This window comes from Rattus norvegicus, chromosome 20 (genome assembly GCF_036323735.1).
Source record: "Rattus norvegicus strain BN/NHsdMcwi chromosome 20, GRCr8, whole genome shotgun sequence".
Taxonomy (NCBI): Eukaryota; Metazoa; Chordata; class Mammalia; order Rodentia; family Muridae; genus Rattus; species Rattus norvegicus.
Window position 1 is genome coordinate 9,001,223 of NC_086038.1, and position 10,842 is coordinate 9,012,064.

The following is a 10,842-nucleotide window of genomic DNA, read 5'->3' on the forward strand; positions in this document are numbered from 1 at the left end:
TCGCCATAGCAACCCGAGGGCAGGACCAGCCAAAGGGAGGTGTACAGGGAAGCAGGGAGTTGGTAGGGGTCAGTAGAGACAGAGGATGCTCTGGAGTTCTCAAAGTCGGAGATGGGGGAAGGCTGACAGGTCTTCCTTGCCTATCTTACCTCACGGCTCAGAACCCTCCAGGGCTTCTTTTCCATCCACCTTTTCTTGAGAAGAAGGGTCAGAGAGAAGAGTCACAGATATCTGCATGCTCTATGGCCACGTCAAGAGGCCTAGCCCAAGTCAGGATGCTGTAAAGCAGCTTTCAGCTTCCTGTGTGGTTGAACTGATGAAATTATGGGGGGCCCCTAAAAGATGTATCAGCTTATGCTGTCACCCATGAGCAGTTCCCAGGAGACAAATGATAGCAGAGAGACATGACATCCCAGGACCCGTTCCGTACATCTGGTTGACCTTGCTCTCCTAGCTTGCCTTGGTGAAATGTAGCCTACAAGGCTCATGTCACCTTGGCAGGTAGCAGGGCTATGCTCCTGTTTCTTCACCAGATGTTAACGAGTGGATGAAGCTCACCAGGGGTAGCTGGTGACATGAGCAAGCTCTCTCATACTGGAGTGAGGTCTCAGAGAGAAAGAATAGCGGCCGATGTGGGACACACAGCCGGAAGTTCCTGTGCACAAGTGACCTAAGAAATAGCATGTTCTTGTCTGGAGAGCTTCCCTCCTCTCGTTGCTGTATTTATTCCATTCCTACTGGGCATATTCTATGGGGCAGGGTCTCCTCGATGCCCCAGGCCCCTCCTAGGTCACTCCATTATTTATTCAGTCCTACAAAGACCTGGTTAGAAAACACGGGTGTTGGAATGGCTGGTCTGCATAAAAATAAACAGGGTGGGGAGAGACAGCTCCCTTGATAAAAAGGCTTAGTGCACAGTCGTGAGGACTGAAGTTCAAGTCTCCAGAACTCCCACAACAAAGCTGTGAGAGATGCTTAGGAGACAGAAGGATGCTTAGGACAGTTTAACCTGATTAGTAAACCCCAGGTTCCAGTGCAAGACCCCAACTCAAAAAACAAGAGGCAGATCCTTAGGACTCACCTGAGGTTGTCCTCTGGCCCTCACATGCATGGTCGTGCACACTTTTGCACACGCACCCTCAAACATAGACAGGGACACACACACACACACACACACACACACACACACCTTAATATGCACACCATGTCCTACTTCATATACCCATGTGACCCACTTGAGAAAGGCATAGGCAGGAGGCAGGCAATGAGAATACCGATACAGAAAGCCATTGAAGGCGGCTGGAGTGGCTATAGGGTTACAGCTCCAGATCTGCCCCTACCTGTGTCCTTTTCTCCTGTCCCATGGCCTCATCTGCCATGAGAGGGTGAACAGCCCACCTGCCGGTTAACCAGCACAGACTGAGCTCTCTGGGATGAATGGGGCTCCCGCTCTACTCTGTAGACCCTAGAAACCAGCTGGGTTGCGTTTCTGTTCCTACATAACAATGACCTCTGAACTTTGCCACTTAGAGCATCAAAGTGCTACCTCACCGTTCCTGGGCCCAAAACTCTTGAGTTTGACGTGGCTGCACACCCCTGACTCTGAACGCCCAGCTGGATCTGTCTGCTAGAATTGCTGTCATCCAGGGCTCGACTGGGGAATCTACCTCCAAGCTCGCTCCTGGAGCTGTGGGAAGGAGCGCTCCGTTCCTTGCTATAGGGACCTCTCTATAGGCTGTCAGAGATAACAAATCCCCCTTCTTCCATTCCCCCAACTAAGTGAAGAAAAAGAGAGAGACCAACCAAGAGAGACTACAGAACTCTATGATCGTAGCTCTTAAGTAATAGATGGAGGGGACTGGAGAGATGGCTCAGTGGTTAGAGCACTGACTGCTCTTCCAGAGGTCCTGAGATCAAATCCCAGCAACCACACGGTGGCTCACAACCCTAACCTGATTAGATGCCCTCTTCTGGTGTGTCTTAAGAGAGCAACGGTGTACTCATATAACTAAAATAAATAAATCTTAAATTAAAAAAAAACAAAGAAGGGGTTGGGGATTTAGCTCAGTGGTAGAGTGCTTGCCTAGGAAGCGCAAGGCCCTGGGTTTGATCCCCAGCTCCGAAAAAAAAACAAAAAAAAACAAAGAAAAACGTAAAGAATATTAAAGACAAAAGAAATGGATGGAGAAAGATCAGGAGTTCAAAGTCACCTTTGATTTTGTAGCAACTCTTAGGACAGTTTGGGCTACTTGAGACCCTGTCCCAATGACAACAACAGAAATACAAATGCCAAGAGGTTGTAATCCCCAGGAACCACCCAAGTGGCTGTCTACAAGCTATGTTAGTCACCTTTGCGGTGCTATAACAAAACACCCAGGGCATGGTTATCATAAAGAGAAAAGGTGTATGTATAAGATTACCATCCTGCTGGCTTAAGTCAAAAATGAGGCAGACCCATTGCTTTGGCCCTCTTGTGGGGTGCCGCGTTGCAGTGGTGGGTGCATATAGATGAGAAAATAGCTCGCTTCATGCCAGGAAGCAAAACCTAGAGATTGGATGGCCTGGGGTCCCAGAATCTCCCTTAGGAAGGACTACCCCAGACCCTATCTTCTGAAGACTCCACCATCTTCAAGCATCACATGAATGCTTATCTAAACCCCAGCGCTCACCGGGACGTCTAACCACTGCATCTGTTGATTGTGTAGGCTTCCCCGTAACCGGGATGGGGTGCGTCTCTTTCCTAGGCTCTGGACAGTGACATGGGGGAGGGAGCCATCAGCTGAAGGAGCTTGTGGGCCCTGAAGGAGTGGACTGAGGTGGACGTAGGGGCTGAAGACAGGGAGGAGCGAGCATCAGAGAGTTTCTTGGTCCTCTCCCCATCCTGTTGTATGGATCCTCTGCTACTGGAGTGTCTATCCTGGGGTCTCACAGCCGAGACTCTGGAGGCAAATCCTGGTTTGATACACAGAGGGTCTGGACCATGAAGAAGTCTGTAAGGAAGGATGTGGAACATGAGTGTGAAACCCTGAACCTCCATTCTCCCCCAGCCCTCAGGCCAGCCTGTTTTAGGGCCAGGAAGGGAGAGAGACTTGAGGCATGAGGGGTCTGGGGTGTGGAGAGGACCTGGGCACTGTGGCAGGATCTCTGACCTGCCAGCTCTGATCTCCTCTCTGTCTTTGCCTCCTTCCTCTAGGAGTTCCGCTGCTGTTCGTTATCCCCTGGGGCATTGTCAAGTATCTCTACGAGGACGAGGGGTGAGTGAGTGTCCTGCTGCAGGAGAGTGATGTGCTGGGGTCTCGTGCTTCTCAGCTATGGGAGTCTTGAACCCTGGAGCAAACGTTTATTGCCTGTCAGGGAGGATGTATGGGGTCAGCAGGAGTTTAGCACATGAATTCAGTCGCTAATGTCCACTCCCTGAACCTGCCCTGGTACGGTAGGATGACCAATATTTCTGACCTTTGAAGTCCATGGTGCCTCCCTGATGGGTTTTATGAACATCAGAATGACTAGCCCATTGTTCTGTGCGTGAAGCCGGGTGGGCATGTGACTGTTTGCAGAGGTCTGTGAAGATGGGGGGAGGCATGGGTATCTCCGTGCGTATTGACCGTGATGTATCGAGGATTTGGGACTTGGGGGGGAGCATGGGATGCCCTCATAGGGCTCTGCACGGATCTGCCACTGGGTGTAGCACTTTGCTTGGCCTGTCCTGGCCTCCGAGGGCTCCATGGGTCCAGCTGGGTGCCTCGTGTGTCCCCTTTTCCTCCCCAGTTGCTGGACCAGGAACTCCAACATGAACTATTGGCTCATCATACGCTTGCCCATTCTCTTTGCAATCGGGGTAAGCGACAAGAGTTTGGGGGTTTGGAGTGGAAGCTGGTGGGCCCGAACTGTGACCTGACCAGGCTAATGACCGGGAAGGAGGACGAGAGGTCCCGACCCTCCTGCTCGTACATTCTGCAGGTCAACTTCCTTATCTTCATCCGGGTCATCTGCATCGTGATAGCCAAGCTGAAGGCTAATCTCATGTGTAAGACCGACATCAAATGCAGGTACGCTCACCAAGCTGGCCTCAGGGGCGCCCTCAGCCTTCCCTTCCAGGAGAGAGACTCTGGGGTTCTCTGTTTGGAACCCTGTGTGATGCTCTTTTGCATCCGGGCCTGGTTTATAACCCCTGACCTTTCCCCTCACTCTATTCTTAGCAGCCCCTGGACTTTGGAAGTCTTGCCCTCTGCCCTCCCCCATCCCTAACCCCTCCCCGGCAGCCAGCCCCGGGGTATTTCAATGAAGAGCGTCCGTGACTCAGCAGAAATGGGGAGGTGGTGATGATGGTGGTGGTGTGGATGCAGAGAAGAAGGAACAGCCTGCACAAGCCCAGAATGACCCTAGCGGTCTCGCCCTCTCTCCAGACTCGCGAAGTCCACTCTGACGCTCATCCCGCTTCTGGGCACGCATGAAGTCATCTTTGCCTTTGTGATGGACGAGCACGCCCGAGGAACCCTACGCTTCGTCAAGCTGTTCACAGAGCTCTCCTTCACTTCCTTCCAGGTGACCCAACGCTGGGGCCGCTTGCCTGGGATGTCCCAAAGTGAGGGAGGGTCAGGCACCAGCCTGCATGGCGCAAATGAGAGAAATGGGTAGGCCGAGACCTGGGAGAACCATCCTGACCCTGAGTCTCACAGTGGGAGCAGAGCCAGAGCGAGTGTATTGCTCCCAGGTATTTGGATGTATAAACCAGTCTTCTCTGGAAATCCATAGGACAAGAAGACCTCCCAGATGTGGACCTGGGCGTCTAGGCATATAGAGAAAGGCATGGCCATCCACTAGCATTCTGCCAGGCAATTTATTTATACACACAATACATTCAGTTGAGAGATCGTTCCCATTTGACATAACAGAAAACTGAGGCCCAGAGACATTAAAACAAGATTTACGGGGTGTTCTGGAGCTTTTCCTGGGGCGACGTGAACAGACAGACATATTCATCCCAGACAGAGTACTGACAGCCAACCAGAGAAATGAGTCTACCGAGTTCCATTTGAACCAATGAGCTTGTTGGGGTTGGATACAGGAGCATGGGTGGTTCAAAGACAGCTGCATCATTGAAAAGCCTACCCCACCATGACTGATAACTCACAGAAGCTGCAGCTCTGGAGCTCCCTGCACAATTGGCCGGCAGCTCCATGGAGCAGAGTCTCTTCTCTGCAATTGTTGACTGCTCATAGAACCTGATGGAGGGGCCTTGTATCTTTCTGAACTTCCTGAGTCTTGTAAGTTTCAGGACCTTTCTGGGTCTTATGAGCCTCCCCCTTTCTTCCAGGAAGGATATGTTGTTAGAAGAGCTAGCTGTACCACACAGGGATCACACAGGTTCAAAGCAGGGAGTCAGTCCTCTTCATTAGCATTAGATGATGCAAACGTTGTTGGAGAGACAACTCAGTAATTATGAGGACTTGACTCTTGCAAAGAACTCAGGTTTGGTTCCCAGCATCCGTGTGTTCTTTATTTCTTTTCTTTTTTCTTTTTTCTTTTTTTCTTCTTTTTTCTTTTTTTCGGAGCTGGGGACCGAACCCAGGGCCTTGCGCTTGCTAGGCAAGCGCTCTACCACTGAGCTAAAGCCCCAACCCCCATCCGTGTGTTCTTGTACACTTGCCTGTTACTCCAGCTCCAGATCAGACCTCCTCTTCTGGCCTCCAAGGGTTCCATCACACATGAGGTGCATATAAACTCTACCTTTCTGTCTCTCTGCCCCCCCCTCTCTCACACACACACACATACACACATTCATGCACATACACATATATACTCATGCTCATGCACTTGCACACACACACATACACACACACACACTCACACTCACACAAATCATTTTGGAAAATTGAAAAAAAAAAATAACACCACCTTTGTCTACTCCCAAGCCTGTCCCGGCTGCCTGATCTGTGGAGAGGGGTGTCAGGGGCTGGTTGTCCAGTTGTCTCCTTTGGGCTCCCTTCCTGCTAACATGCCTCTTGTTTCCAGGGCTTTATGGTGGCTGTCTTGTACTGCTTTGTCAACAATGAGGTAAGGTCTGAGGAGGGACAATAGGGACCCTGTGGGGGCTGCTGCCATTGACTGGTAGGGGGCTATGCAGTCTTTCTAGTTGAAACTTCTGATCCTTCCACTATGGCTGAAATTTGAGGTGACATCTTGCCTTTATATTCTATTCTGTGCTCTCCCTGCCCCCACCCCCCCACACACACAGATTGAAAAAAGAGCTTAGGCACCACTTAGCCTTGCATCAAAGGGTTAAAGTTGACTATTTCGGCAGGGGTGTCCAACCTTCTGACCTCACCACATATCACTGTCATCCACAAATTATTTGGACCACCTCCGTCACTATCCTAACATGCACTGGGCCATCAGGCTACAGGTTGGGCGCACCTGATTTATTGCAGAGTGATCCAACACACATGTGCCTAAGCCAGTCTCGTGGCCTCTGCCCACAAGAGCTGTTCTCCAGACCTGGGGTTGCCATGGCAATGCCAGGTACTTGTGACCTGAGAAGATGGCTTGAACATTTGTCTCATGAGGTTGTCAAGGCCTGTACCAGCTGCTGGTCGGGGGGTAGTGGGAACAAGGGGAGGGGAGGGCTGGCGATGGATTGACCGTGGCTTGTGTCAGAGGGGCAAAGTGAAGTAGTCAAGCAGCCCTGAGGGCTCATTCTGTTCCGCGCCACCAAGCTGTGTGACGTCAGGCTAGCCGCCTTGCGGGCTTTCTCTTTTCTACCCAGGGGTCAGTAGAGGTGAGAAAGATTTATCAAACCTGGGGTGCCCTCCGGTACTTAGTCAGGGAGGGCACTTGGAACACAATGCTAGGCTTCAGTGCAGAAAGGGTTAACACTAGATGGTGCAGATGCCAGGCCATTCATTCTTTCATTCATCATTCATTCATCATTCATTCATTGGGTTATTAGCACAGAGAACAACTCTGATGACTGGGACCATCATGGAATAAAAACAAGCAAAACAAAACAACAGCAAAACACTACGGGAGACAGGATGAAGGGATACCAAGTGTTCTAAATCCTGATGGTTTGGCTGCCCCTTGGTGTACCAATTTTCTTTCCCTTCCTCCAAGAGGGAGACTGTGAGAGATTTCCTTTCCTGCAGCTGGGAGGAAGGGAGCCATCTTTGTCTCTATCCCAGCTGACAGCACTCCAGGAGCCCAGCGAGGCAAGACAGCTGTAGGTAGTGTCTGTTCCACCTCCTTCCCTTGCCTTGTGGGCCTTGGCTCCATGACGTCATGTGGGACACCAAGACGCCCTGGCAGGCAGGCGCTAGTTGATCTTAGCTCCACTCAGCCCAGAAGTTCTTGTAAGGGACGGCTTGTGGCCACACAGGGTGTCTGGCTGGGCTTAAGGCTTGATGTATGACTCGGAAAGAGTAAGGGAATAGTGTTTGCCTAGGGGCAGGTAGAGACGTTGGCAGGGAGCCTGTTACACACAGACAGCCACGGCCTTCCTGATGGCTTGGGACTAAAAGGAACACGGTCCCAGACAGTCCAAGATGGACTGATGAAAGCCCAGAGGCTGGATGAAAGATCAGACAACAAGAATAGCTCCCAGAAGAGACATCCAGCCTTCGGGACACGCTGTGCTGGTTAGAACAGCCCGGGAGCCACAGAACTGTGATAGAGCCACAGTGTTAGCACGAAAGCTCAGGGACCAGCGATGGTGGGGGTCCGAGCGACTTTCTGCCCCAGCTGATCCTCTAGCATAGACCCCCGCTGAGAAGTCTCCTCCCCTGGGGAACGCCTGAGCTCTGCACAATGGGGAATCTTGAGTTGGCTGAACTCACATAAACAGATTACCCAGCCAGGCTCCCGTCAGTCTCTCTGCATGGGATGGGTCCAAAGGTACAGAAATCCAGGCCTTGTATTATTCCCCTTGCTTTCTTCACATTCAGGGGAAGGAGGCAGGAGGGTGGAGAGTTCAAAGCCAGCCTGGACTCCATAGTGAGACTTTGCTGTCAGAGTCCAAAGGACAATAAACTCAGACCCAAACAGAACAGAGCAAAAGCTCCTCTGGGAGTTTAGACAACCGAGGGCCTCGACAGGGTTAGGGGTGGGGTGTGCCTTCCCTTTCAGTTGTCCAAGCCACCGGGCGAAGAGCCTTGGACTCCATCTTCCCCAGCGCTCGCTCTCTCTCTCTCTCTCTCTCTTTCTCTCTCTCTCTCTCTCTCTCTCTCCCTCCCTCCCTCCCTCCCTCCCTCCTTCCCTCCCTCACTCTTTCTCTTCCGTTGAATAATACTGTGATGGATTGTAAAAGGTACTTAGCTGAATCACTGAATTTAGAAATGGAAAGGGCCAATTAGGTCATCAAGCCCATCTCTCTCCAGAGGAGAGGCAGAACATAGGAGACAACAATAAACAATTTTATTGGGATATTAATTTAGGCGCCTGAAGACCTTGACTCGTGTCTTGTCATATAATCCAGTGGATTTTTTTTTCCCTTTCCCTGCTAATGTAATAACAGGGCCATTTTGTGGGCAGTTGGTTCGCCTGATGGCTTTTTGCCTCCCTCTCTCCTTTCCCACGGAAGGTCCAGATGGAGTTTCGGAAGAGCTGGGAGCGCTGGAGGCTGGAGCGCTTGAACATCCAGAGGGACAGCAGCATGAAACCCCTCAAGTGTCCCACCAGCAGTGTCAGCAGTGGGGCCACGGTGGGCAGCAGCGTGTATGCAGCCACCTGCCAAAATTCCTGCAGCTGAGCCCCAGTGCTGCGCTTCCTGTGGTCCTTGCTGCTGGCTGGGTGGCCATCCCAGGTGGGAGAGACCCTGGGGACAGGGAATATGAGGGATACAGGCACATGTGTGTGCGTGCCCGCACACCGCACACACACACACACACACACACACACACACACACACACACACACACACGCTTTCCTCCTCCAAACCTATCAAACAGGCAATCGGGCAGTGCCTCCTGGGACCACAGACACATGTTCTCCAAGGAGAACAGCCTGCTAATTTAATCTCAGCGACAGGAAGAGAGGAAGAAACAATTGCTGTTAAGACGAGGAGGACTTCTTCCTGTTAAAGCTGCAAGGCCCTTGGGGTTCCCTCGGACAGAACTGCAAATCAACCCCGGAACTCTCGCTCAAGGGCAATTGCTGACGGGTGGAACTTGGGCTTGCGAGAGGAGGCAGGTCCATGAGAGACCTGCCCTTGGAACCTCAGCCAGCACAGCGCTCATCGAGGTGAGCTGGCTGTGCTGTGTGCACGGCTGGGGTTGTCACCTACATCAGCCTTCCTCTCGGACAAGAGGCTTTTCTCTGTGCATCTGGAGTGCCGCCATTCCTCCATCTGCCCGTTCATCCGCCATCCTGTCTTTGCCTTGGGGAGGGGGGAGGTTTGTTGAAGTCATGCCGTGCAGCTCTTTCTGGAAACATCTGTGGATGGTGTTGAAGATAAGCATGGGGGAGATACAACAGAGGTAGTCTTTGCCCATGCCCACTTCTTGCCTGGTCCTTTAAGCCACTTTGCTCTTGGTTTCTGCCCTGCATGGGTACTACTAGGGCAGGTCCCAAGTTGAGAAGCCCAGAGGTGAGGTGTGAACCCTCAGTTCTGTTGTAAAGATGCTCAAATACCCTCTAAGGTTCATCTAAAGGAGTAACCTGCCTAGGGGTGCTGTTGACCTGAAATCAAGAGGACCAAAGGATCCATTGCCAACACCCCCCATCCCCCACACACACCTCATCTGTGACCAGAGTCTATGCTTTGAATCAGAATGGGCTATATCCTCTGACCTCAGAGGCTATGACCCAGAAGAGATTCTTCCCTGAATCCTCCCACTTTGCACACATATAGACTTTATCCTTCTTCACTCTGTGTCTATTCAAATGTATAATTCTGGTTTCTCTCACCCCACGGAAGAACTAGATCACAGCAACTGTTATGTTTGAGGGAGTGGGGGAGAAGGTGATTGATTTGACCCCCTCTCCCCCACCGGTGTTGATAAGTAGCGTCTGTCCCACCTCCAGACTCCACCCACACATAATGAGCAGCACATAGACCAGGATGGGGGAGGGGGGTGGTATATCATGCTTGCCCTCCTCCAACCACTATGAGAAGGCTAGCAGAAGACACCACTGCACAGACCCAAGTCCAAGGACTGCCTCCCCAGGGAATTAGGCAGTGACTTCCTAGAGGCCAAGAAAGACTCCAAGAGCTGGAGAAGAATCCTAGTCATCTGGATCTCTTTTGAGGTTGGGGTTGGGGTGGCTTTCAATGGATTCTCTCATGAGGCTTATCTCTCCCTCATCCCGTGGAGAGTGGGGGACCCTCCCTAGTGCTCACACTAGACACTGTGCCCCTTGGAGAGGCATAAGGCATGTATGGGAGATAATAATGGGCTATAAAACATGCCAAGCAGAAAATATCTTATCCTTCAAGCTTCAACAGAGTGTTGTGTCTATGTTAATAGGGGAGTGGAACCTCAGGCTAGAGAAAGGAGAGATGCAGCCCCACCAAGTGAAGGAGTTCAGTGGGGGAAGTGGACCCAGGGTCCTCTGCATTCTAAGGAAAGGGCAGGCTTTCCAGCGGGTACCTCTTTCTTGCTCCCACTCTGGGAACTGTGGAGAGACAAGCGTGGGATACACTGGGTACTTTCTAGAACCATTCATTACAACTGAAAGGGAAAGACAGATATAATCTGCCTGAAATAAATTTTCCAAGGGAAAGATGCTGAGAGAGTCTAGGCAACCCAGTGGGAGACTTAATGCAGAGTTCTCCCTCCCCGCCCCCCGGAACTCTGGATTCTCGGGTTCACTGCACCCCACATCCCAAGATTATTAATGCATGTTTCC

The 10,842-nt window shown here is 51.5% G+C and overlaps 1 protein-coding gene across 1 annotated transcript in view; it reads left to right on the forward strand.

Moving 5' to 3' along the window:
- The window catches only part of Glp1r (glucagon-like peptide 1 receptor), a 38,230-nt gene extending 27,830 nt beyond the window's left edge, over window positions 1-10,400 (forward strand). Inside the window, exons 8-13 of the mRNA NM_012728.2 lie at window positions 3,194-3,254; window positions 3,769-3,838; window positions 3,961-4,049; window positions 4,407-4,545; window positions 6,016-6,057; window positions 8,576-10,400. Coding sequence (NP_036860.2) covers window positions 3,194-3,254; window positions 3,769-3,838; window positions 3,961-4,049; window positions 4,407-4,545; window positions 6,016-6,057; window positions 8,576-8,743 — 569 coding nt within the window. The 3' untranslated portion in view covers window positions 8,744-10,400. The remainder of the gene's footprint in view (window positions 1-3,193; window positions 3,255-3,768; window positions 3,839-3,960; window positions 4,050-4,406; window positions 4,546-6,015; window positions 6,058-8,575) is intronic.
- The last annotated feature ends 442 nt before the right edge of the window (window positions 10,401-10,842 follow it).